Genomic DNA, 20177 nt, shown 5'->3' on the forward strand with positions numbered 1-20177 from the left:
TATCATCCGAAAGTGGATACTCTCACATAATATATGCATGTATTACGTGCTACGTACTAAGGCCTTCATATAAGAAATACACAAAACCTTTCATACCTGAAGCGGACGTTGGACTTCCGGTTTCCCAACGTGCTTTTGTTGGTTTAATTATATTCTCCATGGGAAATTCACCAGCACATCGTGTGCAAGGTTGCGGCCCGCAATAGTCAGGAGCGTCCCTAGCCCAGTTCCCTAGGGCCTGACCTACGCTTCGCTGATCCCGGAATTCACAGATGAATCAGCGCTCGCTCCGTACAACGCGGTCTACGAACACCGGTTCAATGCACAATAGCCGACCAGGGTCGCGAAAGGGCTGGCTCATTTTTTTTTTTTTTTTTTTTATGGATGGAGGTGGAAATCTTAGAAAGACGCTGCTGCGCCAGGTTGCAGCAGTGTGTGGGATTCACACCCACTAAAACCACCCCCACTCTTCCGCCCCTCCCCGCGAGACCACCGTGAAGTATTACTTCGCGGGGGAGGCTCTGGTTCGCTATACCAGCTCGTGCATGTCATGTCTCCGTCGCGCCGCCTTCCGAGCTCGATCTAACTCCAGGAGTTTTGTCTGCACCACGGCTACTGCCTCATTTACCGCCATCCAGTTTTCCTCCGACTTCAACATCTCTTCCACCAGGTTGGAGGGCTCGATGTCCGCCCCTAAGATGCTGTTCAACCTCCTTTTCTCCTACAGAAATCTGGGACAATGGAACATAACATGCTCCGGGTCCTCGGGTGTAGCACCGCATTCAGGACAGTTGGGAGACTCGTCCAACTCGAAGCGATGCAAATACTTCCTATAGCCACCGTGTCCCGTAAGGAACTGTGTCAGGTGGTAATTCAATTCTCCGTGCTTTCGGTTGACCCATTTCTCGATACACGGGATCAATGTATGGGTCCACCTGCCCTTGTCGGAGTTATCCCACCGTTGTTGCCACTTGCCACACAACTCTCTCCTGATGGCTTTTCGGAAATCCGCATTCACCTCGGCTGGATTTGCCTTCCGTTTTTCGTAGAGCCAGTGTGCCTCGCTCGCTAGAAGATCTATATGGATCATTCCTGCGATAACACACACTGCCTCCGTCGACGCCGTCCTAAATGCGCTACACACCCTCAGCGCAATTGGCCGGTATGCCGAACATATCTTCCTCCGGTTGACAGCGTGGTTCAACGCTCCCGCCCAGACAGGGGCCGCGTATAGCAGGATCGACCTCACCACTCCCGCGATGAGTAGCCTGCGACTATACTTCGTCCCTCCCACGTTAGGCACCATCCTTGCAAGGGATGAGCTGGCATTTGCTGCCTTCTCTCGCGCATAATCCAAGTGTCCCTTGAAACTCAGCTTGGCATCGATCATCACCCCCAGGTATTTGACAACCGATTTTGAGACGACCTCACGATTACCAACCTGGATGGTAACCGTGTTGTTCTTCCTACGGTTGGTAATGAGGACCGCCTCCGTCTTTTCGTCCGCCAGGTCCAGCTTGACCATTCGTAACCATGACTTGATGGTATGAATGGCTTCATTTGCATAAAGCTCCACGTCCTCGGGATGCTTTGCAATTGCAACTACCGCCAAGTCGTCCGCAAAACCAATCAGCGTTGTCTCCTCCGGCACGCGAAGGCCAAGCACTCCGTCGTACATTATGTTCCACAGCAGCGGTCCCAATACAGAACCTTGAGGCACACCTGCTGTCACAATGTACTCCTTCGGCCCGTCGACCGTCTCGTATCAGAGAAGTCTGCCCGAAAGGTAACTCTCGATGAGCCGAGCCAAGTAGCTAGGAACACCCAGTTTGGCCAAAGCGCCCTTAATCCAGCCCCAGTTGGCTGAGTTAAAAGCATTTTTGACGTCCAGCGTCACCAGAGCACAGCATTTGCCCATGGCCATTGCATTTCGAGCCAATTCGACGACCTTTGCTACTGCATCGACCGTAGAACGGGCTCACCGAAACCCATATTGCCGCTCTGAAAGACCACCCGCAAGCTCGATGAACGGGAGCAGCCTGTTGTATATCACCCTCTCCAACATCTTCCCCATGGTGTCTAAGAGACAAATAGGGCGATATGAAGAGGGCACGCCGGGTGGTTTTCGAGGCTTCGGTAGCAAGACCAGCTTCTGCCTCTTCCACTGGGCGGAAAACACTCCTTCCGCCATGCACGATTCGAATGTGTTTGCGAACCACCTTGGTCTGGCCTTGACCGCCACCTTCAGAGCCCCGTTCGGAATTCCGTCCAATCCCGGAGCCTTGCTGTCCCCAATACGTCTGCAGATTTCCCAAAGTTCCTCTTCGGTAACATCAGGGATCGAGAAGACGTCCTGCTGAGCTGCCAGTTGGGGTTCTCTTTCGTCCTGCTCCTGCTGCGGGAAAAGAGTTGTAATTATTTGCAACAAGAGCCGTGGGCATGTCACCTGAGGTGATTTTCGCCCGCGGATCTTCTTCATTACAACTTGGTAGGCTGTACCCCACGGATTCGTATTAGCCTCCATGCAGAGCTTCTGGTAGCATTCCCGCTTGCTTCTCCGAATGGCCTTCTTAAGGTTGCTTCGCAGATCCCTGTATTCCTCCTCACGCTCCTGGTGCTCCGGCCTTCCCCTTGACCTGTGGGAAAGTCTCCTCGCTCGGAGACAAGAGGATCTCAAGGCAGCGATCTCCGTGTTCCACCAGTAGTTTGGGCTCTTGCCGTGGTGCAAACGTCGTCGTGGCATCGTAGCGTCGCATGCTTCGGTTACACACTGAGACAGCTGTGTGACCCTTTCCACCGCTGTTCCATCTGGATCATGGGCTCCCTCCAATGCGGCCAGGAATGTCTCCTCGTCGAAAGCTCCGATAGACCAGCCAACCGCCTTAGCCTTTCCACCTGCAGAGCGTCGTTGACTGCTTCCCCGGTTCCCAATGCGGAGGAAGGTGGCCTGGTGGTCACTGTGGGTGTAGTGCTCACTCACTTGCCAAGCCATCTCCCTCACCAGTGAAGTGCTAACAAATGTCAGGTCAACAATCGAGCCTGACCCTCTTCCTCGAAAGGTGAGCACGCATCCAACGTTGGCCAGCACGATGTCCAGCTCCGCAAATGACTCCAACAGAATTTGACCTCTGGTGTTCGTCGATCGGCTTCCCCACTCCAGGGCCCACGCGTTGAAATCGCCCGCAATGATTTTAGGGCTGCGGTCTCTAGCGTCCAACACCAGACTGTCTAACATCTCCTCATATTGCGCTAAGGTTGCACTAGGAGGAGCGTAGCAGCTGTAAATATGGACACCGTTGACCTTCGTCCTTATAAAACCGGCTGCCGGGAGGGCCATGACTTCCTGAATGGCCTGTCTTCCGCACGCCCAGATTGCCGCGTTGCCAGACGCATCCACCGCCCAAGTTGCACCGCCGTAGTTTCTGTACGGCTCGCAAATAACCGCGACATCGACATTCGACTCTCGAATGGTTTGCGAGAGCAGGTCCTGACCTGCCTCACAGTGATTGAGATTGATTTGTATCAATCTCATTTGCCTGTGCGGTTCAGCTCCCTCCTATATACCGGACATCTGCTGCTTCCCGCAATATGCCGGCCGTCCACGTCCTCTTTCCCACTACATAACATACACCGTGGATCTCCGGTGCAATCTTTGATGAGGTGGCCCTCTTCCCCACACTTCCTGCAACTCCTCGACCTATCATGCTGGCTAGTGCATGCCGCCGCAAAGTGGCCGAAATCTAGGCATCTGAAGCATCTCTTTAGAGATATTTGCTCCCTGAGCCTGCACACGACCCAACCTACTCTTACCTTGCCCGCGGTAATTAACTTAATAGCTGATTCCGCCGGCAAACTAATAATAGCGGTCTGTGTGCCACCATATGCCTTCTTCATCCTTTTTATGGCATTCTGGTCTATATCGCCAAGGTTGAACTGCTGCTTTAGCGCAGCACAGATGTCCTCCCGCGAGGTGACTTCATCTAGGTCCTTGCATTCAACCACTATCTCCTGTTTCCGAGCTCTTACCTCAGCTTCCTCTCCAAGTACACTTTCCACCTTCCCGCGGAAGTTATCAGCCGACTTGTCGGCGGATTACTTAACTCCAGCATCAGATCCCCTCTCTGTGTTCGCCTGATACGGTTCACACTATCCCCCAAATCCTTCAAGTCCGGGTCTGACTTCACCTTTCGGAGGATATCGGCGTATGACATATTTCCCTTGTTGGAAATAATTATTATTTCCGGGCGGAGCTTCTTTTTGTCCTTTTTTCTCTTGTTGCTCACCTTAGTCCATTGTTCGGGCCTCCGGGCGTTGGTTTCTTCCACTTTTGTAGGTGTTGTGGCTGCAATCGTGAGATTACCGACTTTCGCGGGTACCCTCGCCGGCTCCGCTTTCTTTTTCTTCTTCGGGACTTGCTGTGGTCCAAGAGGCTCGCTGGTACCGTCTCTAGCCCGTTTTCCTGTCTTCCCGCCTGCTTTATCACGGGGAGGCGTCACCTGCGTTTCCCTTGTGACCTTGCCAACTGACGCTTGGGAATTCTTTTCTTCGAGGGCCTTGATATAAGACAATTTAATGCCTCTTATCAAGGCTCGAATATTTTGGTGGATATTCCGCCTCTCCTTGATGAACTCGCACAGTTCATTTATTCGTTCCCCAAGTGTAACGAACGCCATTCCGGTATGTTCCCGTTTGCTTTCGCGCCTTGCGCCACAAGGAATGATCTCGATTAAGGGACTGTTCGTATTTCTTTCAGAGTCCCGCGACGAATCTCGACTACCAAAAAGAACCATTGTTCTCGGTGGTGATCTCCCAAGCTTCGAACTCCTCCTAAAAGGATCCGGTGTGGACCTAATTTCCACCCACCATTATCTCTTGTAGCATTAGATGCCACAGTAGCCAAGTTTCCCACTACTGAGGCACTGCGGTCGTTGGATATCGACGGCCGGGAGCCCGCTTGCTCACTCCCAAAAACCGCCGGCACTGGGTTTCCGAAGCCCTGCACCGTAAAAAAACTACTTTTCTTCTCTTCCATATTTGATTTAATTTCTGGGTGTCCTTCCCATAGCCAATTTTTATCCACGGGTGGGCGTTTACTTCCCACCTACCCGGCCTGCGCATAAGCATGCCCATACACGCACATCTCCGGATGCGTGCATTCGCCGAGCATTCCCTTATCCGCACGAAGGGACGCGCCTGATGGGAGATTTGGCTCCACAGGGCTGGCTCATGAAACACGTTAAAACTACCACCTTGGAAGTGCTAGCTCACATCACCCCACCAACGTCGAGAGACAGCTGTTGAGGGCTCCGAAGACTCCCAGTATGTCCCGACGTGTATCGGTCATTCGCGGTTCGCTGTTCACCGAGAGGCTTCTCAAGGCTACTACCTAGGACGCAGGTATATTACCAGCTAGGGGGTCAGAACTACTTGCACGGACACTTCGGGGACGTAGGCAAAAAAGAATTATGTTTCAGTATTGGAGGTACCAAAATGAACTAAAGGAGGGGAAAAAACTGCTCATTTTACACAACGAATATGACAGGGTTATGGGGTTTTCGAAGGTCGCTTGAATGCATCCGAGGACTGAATGCTGTTCAATTCAACAGATTTGACATAGAGCGAATATTAAGGGATATCCACAGAATTTGTACAGCTGACATACAGTCCCCGAGGCATAGCATACCTGATCCTGCTTGAAACTTCATAACCTGTTGTTAACCACCATGGAAAACTTCTCAAGCGAGATTCCAACCCCCACAAGCTTCCAAATTTATAGTTCAATTTGATTCATATAATTTCATATCCTTCTTCATTCCAGAGTATATCGCCACAGATACTTAGGTATAATGGTTACCGCAACTTGGCTTTGTGCATTCCTAACTTTGATTCCCACTTGGCGGGGAATTTGGGGTAAATTTGGATTGGACCACTCAATAGGGTCATGTTCAATACTTCCCGATGAGAATGGTAAGTCATGGTCAATTCATTCGTAGGGACCATCTGATAGTATCTTTTTTTTCAGATCGTTCTCCCAAAGAGTTCCTCTTCATGATGGCGTTCATGGTACCATGCTTATGCATAATTATCTGCTACGCACGAATTTTTTACATCGTTCGAAAGACCGCCATGCGAACCCATGAGCCTGCTACAGTTAACAATTCCGTACGAATGATGTCCGGAAAAAATGTTCGAACTCAAAAAGCTATGGATGATGCTAACCATTCCGATCGACAGCTTATTGAAAAATCTTCGAAAACTTCAAAAGAGGAGAACTCGGAAAATTCATCTTCACTATCCAACTATGGTGGCTATCCCCATTCAGCTACACAATTGGCTGCCGGAAGCAACCCAAACATTCAGCGTTCCAGACCATATCTGTCCAAATTTCGAGAGGAGGAGCTAAAATTCATTGACACTAGCGTGGATAGTGAGCTGCCTCCTTCTCTGTCGGCTTTAAGGCGTGATCGCCAGCGTGAAGGCACGCCGTCTAGTAATGTAAGTTCAACACATGCGGCCATAGTTAGTAGTAGTCATAAGAATCAGAAGTTAAATGAGATTGACTCAGCTGTAGAAGATAGCACGAGTTCGTCCGATAACGCGCAAGTATGTTCAGAGGAAAGTGTCCTTTGCTCAGTTTGATAATAATCTGCCACCATTATTCCACTTGCAGGTGTATCACATTGCGCAAAATAATGAAGTCCTCAATCAGCTGCTTCCTGTTCAGGTCGAGCCGTCCTCTAGCTCTGGGATTGACATCCCAGTCGAGCCGGAAAGCCCTCCAAAGTAAGATAGCTGGGATGTGGTTATTATGTTGAGATGAAGTAACAATAATTGTCTTGCAGACGCAGAACTTTCAAAAAGTCATTCAGTGCATCCATAAAGCGAGTGGCGAAGCGTAATTGCCACAATGTGTCCGCCATGAACACATCAGGAGCATCGATCCTTTATCCAGGACGAATGTCACAGAAGGACCGACGCCTACTCAAAATGATTCTTGTGATATTTTTATCGTTTGTGATATGCCACCTTCCCATAACTGTAACCAAGATATATAAAGGAGCTACCGATGTTCATTTCTTCAATATCATGGGCTACCTTCTGATCTTCTTGACGACCTGCGTCAACCCCATTATTTACGTTGTCATGTCATCGGAGTATCGCCAGGCATACTGGAGTTTACTTAGTTGTCGAAAGAGCGTAAGCCGATCTTCAGGAAAGAATCTTGCAGTGGCCCGGAGCGATCGCAGAGGCAACGGAGCAGCATAGATGGAAAAGGATGAATCAAAAATTGATATTGGAGACAGTTTTGCGTTAACCAAAAGAATTCCAAAGATGTGTACAATTAGCACCTGACTAGTCATAGTTATAACACGAATTTTCTGGATATAAGAAAAATATCTTTCAAATTATACAATCTCGGAGAAAACTGGTCCAATCAAGATTCGAAAGAGGAAACATGATTGGAGAGAATAATAGGATTCTGGCTGCGACTCCTCGGAAGTCCTTTTTCCGAAGTCTGCCCGGAAATGAAATCAAATTTCAAGAAGTTTACCAAAACTCGGATAGATTATTGTTCTTAAAAACTTTATAAGATAGTTTACTTCTCGAGCGCGCATCCAGGATTTTCAAAAAGGGGACTACTCCCCAACGATGTAGCATCCTTTCTCCGTGACTGCTGTCAAACAAACGATCTAAATTTCCGACTTGCAAATTTGCACCCTCCGAATTCGTAGATATTATTTAATCGGATGTAAATATTTGCTTTATCTTTTCATGTGTTCAAAGCACTTAAAACTATCTTATAATATCATATTTTATTTTTCTTTGTTTTTATCTTAGGATAATCTATGCAAACTTGTATTTTAAAAAAAAAAAACATCGAACACGAACGATGTAAAAAATGTATGGCTTCCATGTGGAGGTTTTTAAGACCACCCTTTATTTAGACGCTACTCGGAAGCTAACAAATGGGAGACGGACATCTAGGCTAGTTTGTACTTAAGTTTCTATTATATCTTATTGATAAGTTGAAGATATTGCTCGTTTTTGAATGCCATACGATTAAGATGCCCATCAAATACTTTTATAATCGTAATTGTTACGCCATTATTAGTTTTCCGTTGATAATTGACTGATTAGAATGAATTATTTGTAAGAATGTTGTTAAAAAAAAAACCAATTCAAACACTAAGAATAAAAATACGGAGAATTTTTTCCTCTGCAAGTAAGAAATTGGCATTATTTCGAGGTAGGGTTAAATTAATCCCTAGGAACGTAGACGTGTGGCGGCACATCGGAGGCGCAAACCTAGGCGCCTCCATCGCTGCATTCAATGGCAGCAGAAACAGCTGACGGTCTGACATGAGACTGGGGCAAAGAAAATGTCAGAGAAATAAGTTTTTGGTAAGAAAGAGTTAAAAAGTCAAGTCACGTCCGCCGACCCCGGCATTTCGAAAGTTTTATATAATTCTACAACTTTTTAATTATTTTAATTCATGCACAATTACTACTTTCCCCGGAAGCTCCTCCTTCCTCAACAGATTGTGGATCGCCTTCATGAATTTTTCCACTGCCCTCCAAGTTATTTCAGAGGCTAACATTTCATTTATAGGATTTATGGGTCCAGGAGATAGTATTAAAAGAATGATAGTTTGGTTAAGCTAAAAGTATTTTATTGATTTAACGCGCTTAAAGTATTACATACGTACAGGATGATGGTGTGAATAGCTACTGATGTTTTAATTACAATGCATTCTATTTATATCCTAAATCTAATTACTCCCACGCGCTCGCATCTATTGCTAGGTACATGCTGTACTTGCGTGACCTACTTACTCAGGGTTTTCCCCCCGGGGGCTGCCCCGCAATGACCAGATGTGATTGTCTGGGGGTTTCCCCATACTTAATGAGCGTCGCTCTAATTATACTCTACATACCACACATTTAATTTCCGCTTTCGCTCTGTGTGCGGCGAGCCTCGGGCAGTTAAAAACAACACGCTCTGCATCCTCCGGAATCATTTCACATGTCGGGCAATATGGGGAGCCGCCACGCCCGAAGCAATAAAAGTATGCACGATACCCTCCGTGAACGCTTAGGAATTGAGTTAGGTCATAGCTAACTTCAACGTGCCTGCGAGTGATCCATTTTGAGACGTCTGGAATAATTCTATGAGTACAGCGTCCTTTAGTTGAATCATCCCATCTTTTTTGCTACTCCAAAATGACTTCATTTCGTGCTAATTGCCGACGCTAGGTACAGGAATCGCTGATTGCATAGAGGCGTGAACCCTCGTTCGCCAAAGTGTCGATGGGGACTGTTGATCTCCATGTCTCTAATGTTTTCACATACCCGGCAATCAACATCAATAAAAAGAGAATTATTTAGTCCAATCAAGTCTTTTTATTTTTCCCTAGTGAGCCTTCAAGGGACGATTGACTGAGCTAAGGTTGAGTTGGTGTTTTACCAAATTAAGCTGATTACTCATTGGAGCTTCACCAAAGGGTATTCTCGAGAATTTTGATCGGAGCAGCTGACGATACAAGAATCTGCTGTGGGAGATGTTCAAGCAAGGCGACAGCGAAATACGGGAGCAGTTCGGAGGGAATCAATCCCATCCCTATTTGACGAAGCAATATTATCACCACATGAAGGAGGCCTTTCAATTGGCACCCTAACTGGAAAAACCGAGGAACTCGCAAGAGCCCTTCGGAAAAGACCATCTGCCAGAAACCCGATGATCTGGTGCCAAAAGCTGCGACATTGAACGCAAACGCGGTAAAAATGGTTACAAACCTAGCCCACATACTCAATATAGTGTTAGCCTTGCCATCTCAGAGGGTTTCCGTGATGCCATTAAAGAGGTTGAACGATTTAATGATCCGCAAATGAAGCTGACCATCATATCAGCTGATCGCACTATTTACTTTTTCACTGTGTGCCGCACCACAGACAAGTCGACCTGATGCCGAGAAAGATGCCTTCTGGCAACTTCTCGATGAAAAGACTTCTCACCTACATGCTGACGACTATGTGATCATTGCTGGCGACCTTAATGGTCATGAGAGTGAAAAGGCAGACGGTAACAGGTGCCATGGGGGAAAGGGGTTCGGAGCAGGGAATGAGACTGGCGAGCGTATCGTCGATTTTGCGGACACTCATGACCTAGTACTTATAAATACATGGTTCATCAAACGATTGTCTCATCTACCACAAACTTCTCGGCGATAAAACACTGGCCAATTGGCAAATTTATAAGAATGCCAACCGGGAAGCATCTGGTTTTCTTTTTGATCAACGTATCAACGAACGTCTCAAATTTAAAATTTACCACAATGTCGTCCGTCCTGTCGCCCTCTACGATTCTGAGTGTTGGCCGACTATAAAAGATAATGAGCGACGTCTTGCGGTAATGGAGACGAAGATGTTGCGTTGGACTAGTGGCGTGACACGTTTCGATCACATCCAAAATGAGGATATCCTCGATTGTAATGGGGTTGCACTGATCGTGGAACAATTGCGAGAGAAGCGTCTTCGATGGTGTGGTCATGTAATTCGTGCTAACGAGAATTCACTTGCCAAGATTGGTCTGAACATCGAAGTTGATGGTAAACGACCAAAAGGCCGACCATAACAACGGTGGGTTGATACGCTGGATAGGGATTTAGAAGCCTCGAGATTGCATCCAGATCCGGCATTTGATTGAGCCAACTGGCGAAACTGACACGATCAACAAACCCCGCTTGTGAACGGGACAAAGGCTAAAGAAAAAGAAGGAGGAGGCCTTTGAAAAGTACGCAGCGGAGTTTGTAGAAAACATTCAAAAGCTGCAGGGTCAATCGACACCCAAACCGATTGATCGACAGTCGGCAGTTATGTCTCCCAAGGAAGCTGGGCTTGAAAAGCCGCTCAAACGACAGCAGTCAACCAGTGCTTCAAAACGCAAGAACAATTCCGGCAATACTACGAGTTGCAGGGAACAACCATTCAGCGCTTTGGGATCCACCATTTGGGAGGGTTCAGATGATCCAGAGGCAATTGGATACAAAACAAAGCGGAACGTCTAATACCAACTGGAAATTATTACAAGACCCTCGAATTTTAGTGTCAGCCTTTCTCAACAAAATTCTTGGCCAACCATTGCACTCATCAGATACAACACCAGCTGCAACGCTAATATCACAAGAGTATCTTCATGGTCTGAAAAATCTGAGTGTTTCTATGGACACACGGGATCCACTACTCCTGCATATTGTATTGAAGAAATTGGACAAAATTACCCTTACGTTGTACAAGCAGTCGCTGGCAAACCCAAAACAGTTGCAATTGCTGACAGAGTTCCTACAATTTCAAGAAACTCGTTTCCAGTCCAGGTACCAGGAATACCAAGGCAGAGGACGTAAAGAAGAAATTATCAAGGACAACGATGTCAGTCACTGTCGTCAATTTAAGTTGTACAATGCATAAAGAGGCGCATCAACTTTTCACGTGCAATGAGTTTTTGCGCTTGTCACCCACGGATCACTTCCAGCATCTTCGGAAACACAAGCTCTGCATCAATTGTCTGAACGGTGGCCATTTTGCGCCATCTTACTCTTTGTAATGATGCTCGACTTACTTCAGTAAGGACAACACACTGGCCCATTCCAACCCCGAGAGGAAGCATCGCCAAATGGGCCAGCACAGGGTCTCAAGAAAAACAGCTCGAGTCGAAAGGCTGCAAAGGCGGCAAATGAAAAACCTACACTAGCCGTGGTAAGCAACGATAAAGTAAACATGAAACGAGACAGTTACATCTTCCTCAGTACAGCGTTAGCAAATGTAAAGAGAACTACCTTTAGTTGCGAGCGATCTTAGATTCCGCCTCTCAGGTCAACATCGTGTCACTAGCATGTCATTCAAGGCCAATGCGCCTGCAAGGAGTTGGACATTCTAGACATAGAATGGTTAACATCGAGTTCCAGCCAGTAGTGACACATGACAAGTTTCCAAGTTCACGAAAGAGTATCTCAATCTCGGTCAGATGAAGGAAATCCACCCGAATCAGATACCTCACTATTTCCTACCACATCAGTGCGTCAAATTCAACCTCAGGAAGCAGACAGAAGATTCCATTTGATTTGGTGGAGGGAACGTCCAGGGTTACCCTTGAAGTGCTAGGAGCTTTATACGGAGACTTATGGAACCTCATCAGCCTCATATTGACAACAAGATGTCTTCAAAAGCTCGCACATGAATACAACAGAAGTTATCCGTTGGACTGTGAAGTTCTTCAATGAGATTTTCATATTGACGCATTCAAAATCAAGTAGTGACTGTCCTTCAAAAGGGAAGCTTTAAACTTAGGAAATGGAGTTCAAATCATAAGACCCTGTCGCAGGATATTCCGACCGAAGTTTTGGAGGTGTGCCTTAACGACGGTAGCGACGAAGAATCAATAAAAACGTTGGAACTGATTTGGTTGCCAAAATCCGACGTATTCCCCAAGGTCACTCCTGTAGAGCAGCGTAGAGCAACCAAAAAGGACAGCTGTGTCGGACATAGCAAGAATCTTCGGTCCACTTGGCATGGTGGCACCAGTGGTAATTGTTGTTAAACTCGTCCTTCAGGAGCTATGGGCACTTGAGTATGATTGAGATGCGGCCTTGCCATTGGAAATGCAGACACGATGGTGTACATATCGAGAAGAGTTTCAGTCGCTAGATAGGGTGAAGATCCCAAGACACCTTGGTCAAGGTGTGCCAACGTCCGTGCAGATTCATACATTCTCAGACGCCTCTAAAGAGGCATATGGCGCTGCAGCATACATCAGATCCGTGAAAACCAACAGTGCAGTGATAGTCAGGTTGCTGTGCTCCAAGGCTCGAGTAGCTCCCATATCCAAAAGATCTGCAGGCGAGATAAGCCTTACAATTCCACGCCTCGAACTTTGCGGTCAGTCTTCGTTGGGCCCCGAATTGCCAGAATTCATGCACTATCGAACTAGGGCCAGTGGTGGCATGTAAGGTCAGTTCATAATCTAGCAGATATTTTGTCAAGGGCCACACCCCCAGAAACTTCTTTTGCATTACCTTTGGTTCTATGGACCGACATTCTTGCATGACCAAGAGTCATCGTGATAAGCCCATTCAAGACTGCATAAGGTAATCGACAACAAAAGTGCACTGCTCGAACTCGCCGCATTTCTTGACGAGGAACGATTATTAAGAGTGGGAGGAGGATTAGAAACATCCAATCTTTCGTTCGATGCATCCAATTGTGAAATTATTGATGACGGACTTGCACGTTAAAAACATATATGTAGGGCCTTAGGGGCTGCTAGCAATTACAAGGCAACGATTTTGGCCTATGAAAGGGAAGAATCTAACACGGTTGGTCTTACAAGAGTGCATCTATTACACAAGAACAAAGCCGAAGATGTATGCGCAGATGATGGGTAATTTACGACCACATAGGGTACAACCAGCACGGCCATACCTCAACTGCGGAGTGCGAGCCTATCTGGATCCACTATCGCTCACGGGGGAGTCCACAAAAAAGCTATCTGGCAGTATTCTGCTGCTTCAGCACAAAGGCAGTTCATCTTGAAGTAATTACCGACTTGTCTACTAATAGTATCTTAAGGAACTTAAATTGTTTGTTGGACGATGTGGACATTGTCAGAACCTTTACTGCGGTAATGTTACCAATTTTGCAGGAGCGACTTGGCAATTGAACAAACTAATGTCAACAATATATTCTCAAGACGCACAGGAGAGAATTTTGAATGAATGCAGCCCAAGACAGATTACCTTTCATTTCATCTCTCCAAGAACACCACATTGCTTCGGCAAAAAATGCGTTAGCCTCATTAGCCTATGAGCAGCTCGAAAGTCAAGGCCACTCCTACCCTTATCCATACACCCCAATGATCTAGCTACCTTATCACCAGAACATTTTCTCATCGGTGAGCCATTGAAAGCAACTGTCGATCCGCATGCGAGGACAACAAAAGGGGACCTCAATACTGGCAACTCAACAATTTTCGCTGGAAGCAAAATGAAAGATGACTCTTCCAGGTCGGACTTCTGTTCCATAGCCTCCATTCTTCTAACCCAGGTTTGTCCCCCTTGGATATTGGGGGAGATCTCATAATCATTGAGCTTCTCCTAAATGGATCCGGCTCTCGATCTTGAGGAGCTCCCTGCGGTCTTTGACGCTCATCATTCTCCCTTGGGTAGTCCTTCTGCGCTTTTGTTATGGCTGTTCTACGGAGTGATGTGCTCAATTTAAACACCTCCTTGACTAAGTTGCTTGTAGTATTAGATGCCACGGCGAGGCACTGCCGTCGAGATATATCGAGGACCGGGGACCAGGTTGCCCACTCCCAAAAGCCGCCGGTGCTGGGGCTCCGAGCCGTAAGTTTATACACCTTCTCTTCGTCCATATTGATTTCTTTTTCTGGGTGACTTTCCCACAACCATTTTTTCCTACCTACCCGACTTGCACATAAAGATGCCCATGCACGCACAGTTCAAAATTCATACAAGTAAATATTCATACGCATCCGCCAAGCATTCCCTTATCTGCACGAAGGGACATACCTGAAGGAAGATGTGGCAACTCCTGACAGGACTTCTCCTTTATCTGGGTTAACATGACAGAGCTAGGCTACGCTATGCAATGAAGCCTTCAATCCCACAACGGCGGACAAATGGATTATCGTAGAGGTCCGCAGGTTGATGCAGGAAGGCTGCAAACTTCTCGGAAAATCAAAAGGGTTGACACAGCTGTGGTTCTCCTTTAAAGATAGAAATCCATCATTAGTGTTTAGCTGAATAATTTATGATATCACCGATTCTCGCATTAGCTCTGATTGACTCACTCACTTTTCTGACTGTAACAAATACGTTGAGGCTTGAATTTATTTGACTTAATCTCATTCCTCTGAAGGGCCTCGACTAGAGCGAGTTGATAACTAAAATAAATTCAAGATATTAGCTGACACTTCATTATCAAAAGATAACGAATTTATATAAACTTAGTGGAGAGGAGCGAAACTTGCCAATTGTGGAAAAAGTCCCTGAAAACGTGGTTGAATCAACTTTCTTTTTGATTACTAAAACTCTCGTGCTGTGTTCGCGATAACCCATAAACTCTTTACGATCTTTCGCTGTGCCTTCAACTTTAACCTCTATTGAAACAAAATAATCTCATAATATTGAGCAAGGAGATTCTGGTAAGAATCCTTCAGGTTTAATGGATCCATACCACATTCAAATAAATCTATCTGGTATTAACTCGGTCCTACAGATGACACTAAATACAATGTCACAGAAAAACTTTGAAAAGTTCTTTAAAGATAAAACTGGAAGAAAGAGTGTAATAAGTTTGCCCTCAAAGGGTTGTCCCCGCGGCCAAGCTACAGTCACAACTAGTCCCGCGGGACTAGTTCGGGTTTGCTTTTAGGCACTCGTGCTTCTCGGCCTTTGAGTGGATCCTACAAACTTCCTTCAGCAACTCATCCTATATTTCTACAGAGGCAAAAGTAATAAACCAGCACTCCGTCGACTTTAGCATCTGCGTAACTATACTCTCCGCACTGACGCTCCTTCCCAGCGCTTGGTTCAGGTTCCTTCCCTCCATCGCGAACCTTGGACAGTGAAACATTCCCTACATCTCCCAGTATACTACCGCATACAGGACAATTCGTTGAATCGTCCAACCCAAAGTGATGCATATGTCGATCAACTTCCACCTCCACAGTGACCTGGTTCGTTATTAAGACCACTATCGTTTTCTTATCCACCAGTGTTAACTCGGGCTTTCCCCGGCAGGCCTTTACCACTCTCACTGTCTCCGTCACGTAGACTCGTCCTCTGAGTGCTTTGCTGCAACAACTATAGCCAGGTCAGCGGTAAAGTCAACAACTATAGCCTCCCCTGGGATAGGAAGTCCAAGCGCTTCATTATACATAATATTCCACACAAAGGGAACCAGTACCGAGCCCTTTGGTATTCCCAGGGTCACAATACACCTTGTGGGCCCTTCATCCGTCTCGCAAGAAAAAATTCACCTTGATAGGTAACCTTCAACAAGGCTTACCAAATATCCAGGGATACCTACATCAGCCAATATAGTTCGTAGAATTGTGGCCTTATCCTACTATATATTTCCGATCCTTCTACATATTTCCCACAGCTCCTGCCTAGACCACCGTTTGCCTTCCGCTGTTCTACTGGCGAGGGAACGAAGTAGCAACAATTTCTTTTCTTTCAGAAGGCACTTACCTGTCGTCTTTGCAGCCTTTCATTACCAACCTGTAAGCCTCCCTCCGAGTATCTATATCGGCATCTTCGCACAATTAGTTGAAGCAATTCTTCATGGTTTTGCGAATCGTCCCTTTTAAGCGGACCCGCAGTTGTCTGTGTTCTTCCTGTCATTATGTTATTTGTGGTTAACCCCGTTGTGACAGTTTCATAAGGTTGTAGTTCTGTTCACATCGTGGACAAAGCTCCTTGCGCTGTACAGTACGGATACCGTGTTTCTTAGTTCGGGAGAGGCTTTAGATAGATCTTGCATCCGCTTGAATGAACACTGAGTATGAACTCAGTATAAACCGGTACCGCTGTACTAGTCACGGCTGACTTTGATTGTGGTCTCCAAATCAATCCGTGTCCGAAGAGGACCATGGTGCACCATGGACCATGCCTACACGACAGATACTGACGTTAAAACCCCAGGGCCCTAATGGTGGTCCTCCTTAGTCTTTGGTAAAGCCTCCTTGCTTGGTAGTCAGTGTTTGCGTCATGCACACTAACTTGACAAACAATTCTTGTGGCTGCTTACTTATGTTAGGTCAACTATAGACACCAGGTCCCTTCCTATGAAAGTATATTCGCAAACACCACATCTGGCTCTGCGAATACTTTGATTAAATCGCGTCCTATCACATTCATCGAGCGGTTGCCCCATTTAAGAGTTGAGTTAGCTCCGCAGTCCTTGCTAATATGGACTTCCGCTCTGCATCTCATGCATTACTTCGACCTGCCATCCATGCCGGTTCATGCCCTCGCAATGTGACCGCAATTAAGACATCTCCCTAAGTTCCAGGATGCGCTCTAGAGTTTCAGCACGAAAAAGATCAGGCTGATTGGACGAAAGTCCTTCGCGGACTCTTGGCCGCGCCTGCTTGCTTTCGGTACGAAAACCACTAGTGCGCGTCACCAGGACTGTGTAAATCTCAATAAGCCAACCCTTTCCTGGTGCTTCTGTAGCATGACTGGTATTATGCCATCTAGGCCCGGAGATTTATATACGGAGAAGCTGTTTATGGCCCAGCCGATCTTATTCTCGGTAATTACCTATTTGATAGTCTCGTATGGTTGGGATGACCGCAAACCCTCCAGGCAAGGCTTTGACTTGCATCCTCCGAACCATCAAAAGGCTCCAAAGCGAATATTTTAATTTATTCCTGAGACGCTGATCAGGAGAGGCCTAGAACATGTTTCCTTGCCAGGAAGTCGTGGTGAAATTGGAGCAGGCGAGAACAGAGAACGTGTATTTTGTGTATCACGACCGATCAGCTCCGCCAGAAGAACTGCAATATTTGACGAGCATCATAGCAACAAAGAAGGGCAACCTGTGGAGAGACTGTGACGCCAATGCAAAACATACACTTTGGGGCAGCTCGGAAATCGACGAGAGAAATGGGTCATTCTTTGATTTTATTATTACTTCAGGGTAACAGGAGAAGTGCACCAACCTTTCATTTCCTCAGCTCGGAGAACTGTGACGGTTGAAAGGAGGTCCTTGATATCACCATATTAACCGACAATAGGATTCTTAGGATGGAGAACTGGAGAATGTCTGACTGGTTGAAAGGAGGTCCTTGATATCACCCTATTAACTGACAATGGGGTTCCTAGGGTGGAGAACTAGAGAATGGCTCACCAGAGATCCTCCTCAGATCACAGTTGGATACACTTTAGTCATGATCTTGCTGCAAAGGTCTCCAACCTCTTCAGAGACCCCAGGAGGATCGACTGGAGAAAGTTCGGTCAAGTAATTAAAAATAAAATCTCCGGTGCGCAAATTGGCAAGATTGGCACGACAGACGAACTGGAGTCAAAGGTGTGGGCTCTGGAAAAGGCATTCGATGCCTAAGGCTCTTGTATTAGTGCGTTGTCGATATCTTCCTCTAGGAGGAAGACAAACAGATTAGCCGAGGCACACTTCGAGTGCTTCAGATTCCGTCAGGCAGGGGAATGGATCCCGTGTGTTTGCCTTTGGCGTCCAGGAGATGCTCAATGACTATCTCCGACAGCCTGGCCTCAATACTGGCCCACCCACACCTCTGACGCTAGTTTGCCGCTAGCGGAATTACCATTCGCCGGCGCTACAAGTAAGTGGCTCCAGTCACGTCACTGAAGGGCTTCGCAGTTCGTGGCTCGTCGGCTGGCTGTTGTTACGTACTTTTCTCCAGATGTTGCTTAGCGTCCAAGCTCTTGCCCACTCTGCCCCGTTTGTGATCTTGTTCGACCTCGTCTTTAGATCGATTGCATTTGAAAGTGGTGAGCTTCGCCTTCTGCTCGTCTTCCAGGCGTTTGCTGTGGTATTCCTCAACAATCGCCCGGTATTTAGCGAGGTCTTTTTAATTCCGCGGCCCCCTTATTCTCTTCAATCTTGCTGAGAATATGCATGGCCTTCTGGTACTGGCTCTTGAGCAGAACACCAGCGAACCTGCGCTTCTTAGCCGGTTTTCCGTGAATTACGTGCTTGTTTGGTTTTACTTTTCAAGGATCCCCCGACGTCGACGGTTTCGAGTTAGGAGTACTATGTCTGTTGATTCCAGGCTTGAAACTAATGGTTTGTCTGCTGCCTTGCTCCAGGAGGTGCTTGCGGTTGGTTTCCGCACAGCGGTGCTACGGCTGGCACCGAATGTGTTGTTCCCGACAGCTACTATCTCCTGGCTGGATACCGTAGCTCGGCCTCCGATGATGCGCGTAGCATCGCCACCTCTTCTTCTATCATCGGTTTATTTATTTATTTTTTAAATTAAGTCCATGGCTTGGTTCCACGAGTAGTCCGGGAAGAATGTCCACCCTGGCTAGCTCGGCCACCGGAGTAAGGGTCTTATTTGAAACTGAAGATGCCTAAGGTATTCAGAGTTCGCATACTAAAGACCAAGCTCCCCATTGGCCACGCAGCCCTCTGCATATGCTGCTTTAACTTGGCTTGGGGTCCGATTAGCACGTTCTCCAGTGCAGAGACGACGATCATCCCACTTGCCCCTAACGCAAGACCAGCAGACAAGTAGATCTTCGTCAGTTGGATAAGCTTACTCCCAGCTCGGCCCTAGACACTGTTGGCCCGTCCGAAGACGGTTTCCAGCGGCCACCACGAAGAGGTCATGTAAGGACTTGCCGATTTATGCAACGTTAACCCGAACCACAATCAAACCAGCCCGCCCTCTGGAGAGTAGTATTCAAGTTTCTGGGTTATACCGTGAGATTCTTTTAACTCGGAGCATTTTTTTTTTTTTTTATGGATGGAGGTGGAAATCTTAGAAAGACGCTGCTGCGCCAGGTTGCAGCAGTGTGTGGGATTCACACCCACTAAAACCACCCCCACTCTTCCGCCCCTCCCCGCGGGACCACCGTGAAGTATTACTTCGCGGGGGAGGCTCTGGTTCACTATACCAGCTCGTCCATGTCACGTCTCTGTCGCGCCGCCTTCCGAGCTCGATCCAACTCCAGGAGTTTTGTCTGCACCACGGCTACTGCCTCATTTACCGCCATCCAGTTTTCCTCCGACTTCAACATCTCTTCCACCAGGTTGGAGGGCTCGATGTCCACCCCTAAGATGCTGTTCAACCTCCTTTTCTGCTGCAGAAATCTGGGACAATGGAACATAACGTGCTCCGGGTCCTCGAGTGTAGCACCGCATTCAGGACAGTTGGGAGACTCGTCCAACTCGAAGCGATGCAAGTACTTCCTATAGCCACCGTGTCGGAGCATTGAGCGGTCTGTTTCTACCATTCCTATTAGTTCCCGGCTATTTAAGTCGAGGGGATGTCACACCGACTTTGTCGGTTCTGTTCAGAGGAATGAAGGCTTCCAGCTCAGCACCAAGAATGGGGGGATGAGTAAGGAAACTGTTTACTTTATGCTCGTTTTTGAAGCAGATTTTTGCTCTTG

General features: G+C 47.1%; 1 protein-coding gene across 2 annotated transcripts in view; it reads left to right on the top strand.

Annotated features, from left to right (window-relative positions):
* The window catches only part of LOC119655773 (G-protein coupled receptor moody), a 149092-nt gene extending 140870 nt beyond the window's left edge, over nucleotides 1-8222 (top strand). Inside the window, exons 4-7 of one of the 2 annotated variants that reach the window (XM_038061828.1) lie at nucleotides 5819-5967; nucleotides 6023-6603; nucleotides 6671-6783; nucleotides 6843-8222. In XM_038061828.1, the coding sequence (XP_037917756.1) occupies nucleotides 5819-5967; nucleotides 6023-6603; nucleotides 6671-6783; nucleotides 6843-7266 (1267 nt within the window). In that variant the 3' untranslated portion in view covers nucleotides 7267-8222. The remainder of the gene's footprint in view (nucleotides 1-5818; nucleotides 5968-6022; nucleotides 6604-6670; nucleotides 6784-6842) is intronic. The other variant, XM_038061829.1, reaches the window with a different exon arrangement.
* Nucleotides 8223-20177: the final 11955 nt, after the last annotated feature.

The sequence above is a fragment of the Hermetia illucens genome, chromosome 4 (assembly GCF_905115235.1).
Source record: "Hermetia illucens chromosome 4, iHerIll2.2.curated.20191125, whole genome shotgun sequence".
NCBI lineage: Eukaryota > Metazoa > Arthropoda > Insecta > Diptera > Stratiomyidae > Hermetia > Hermetia illucens.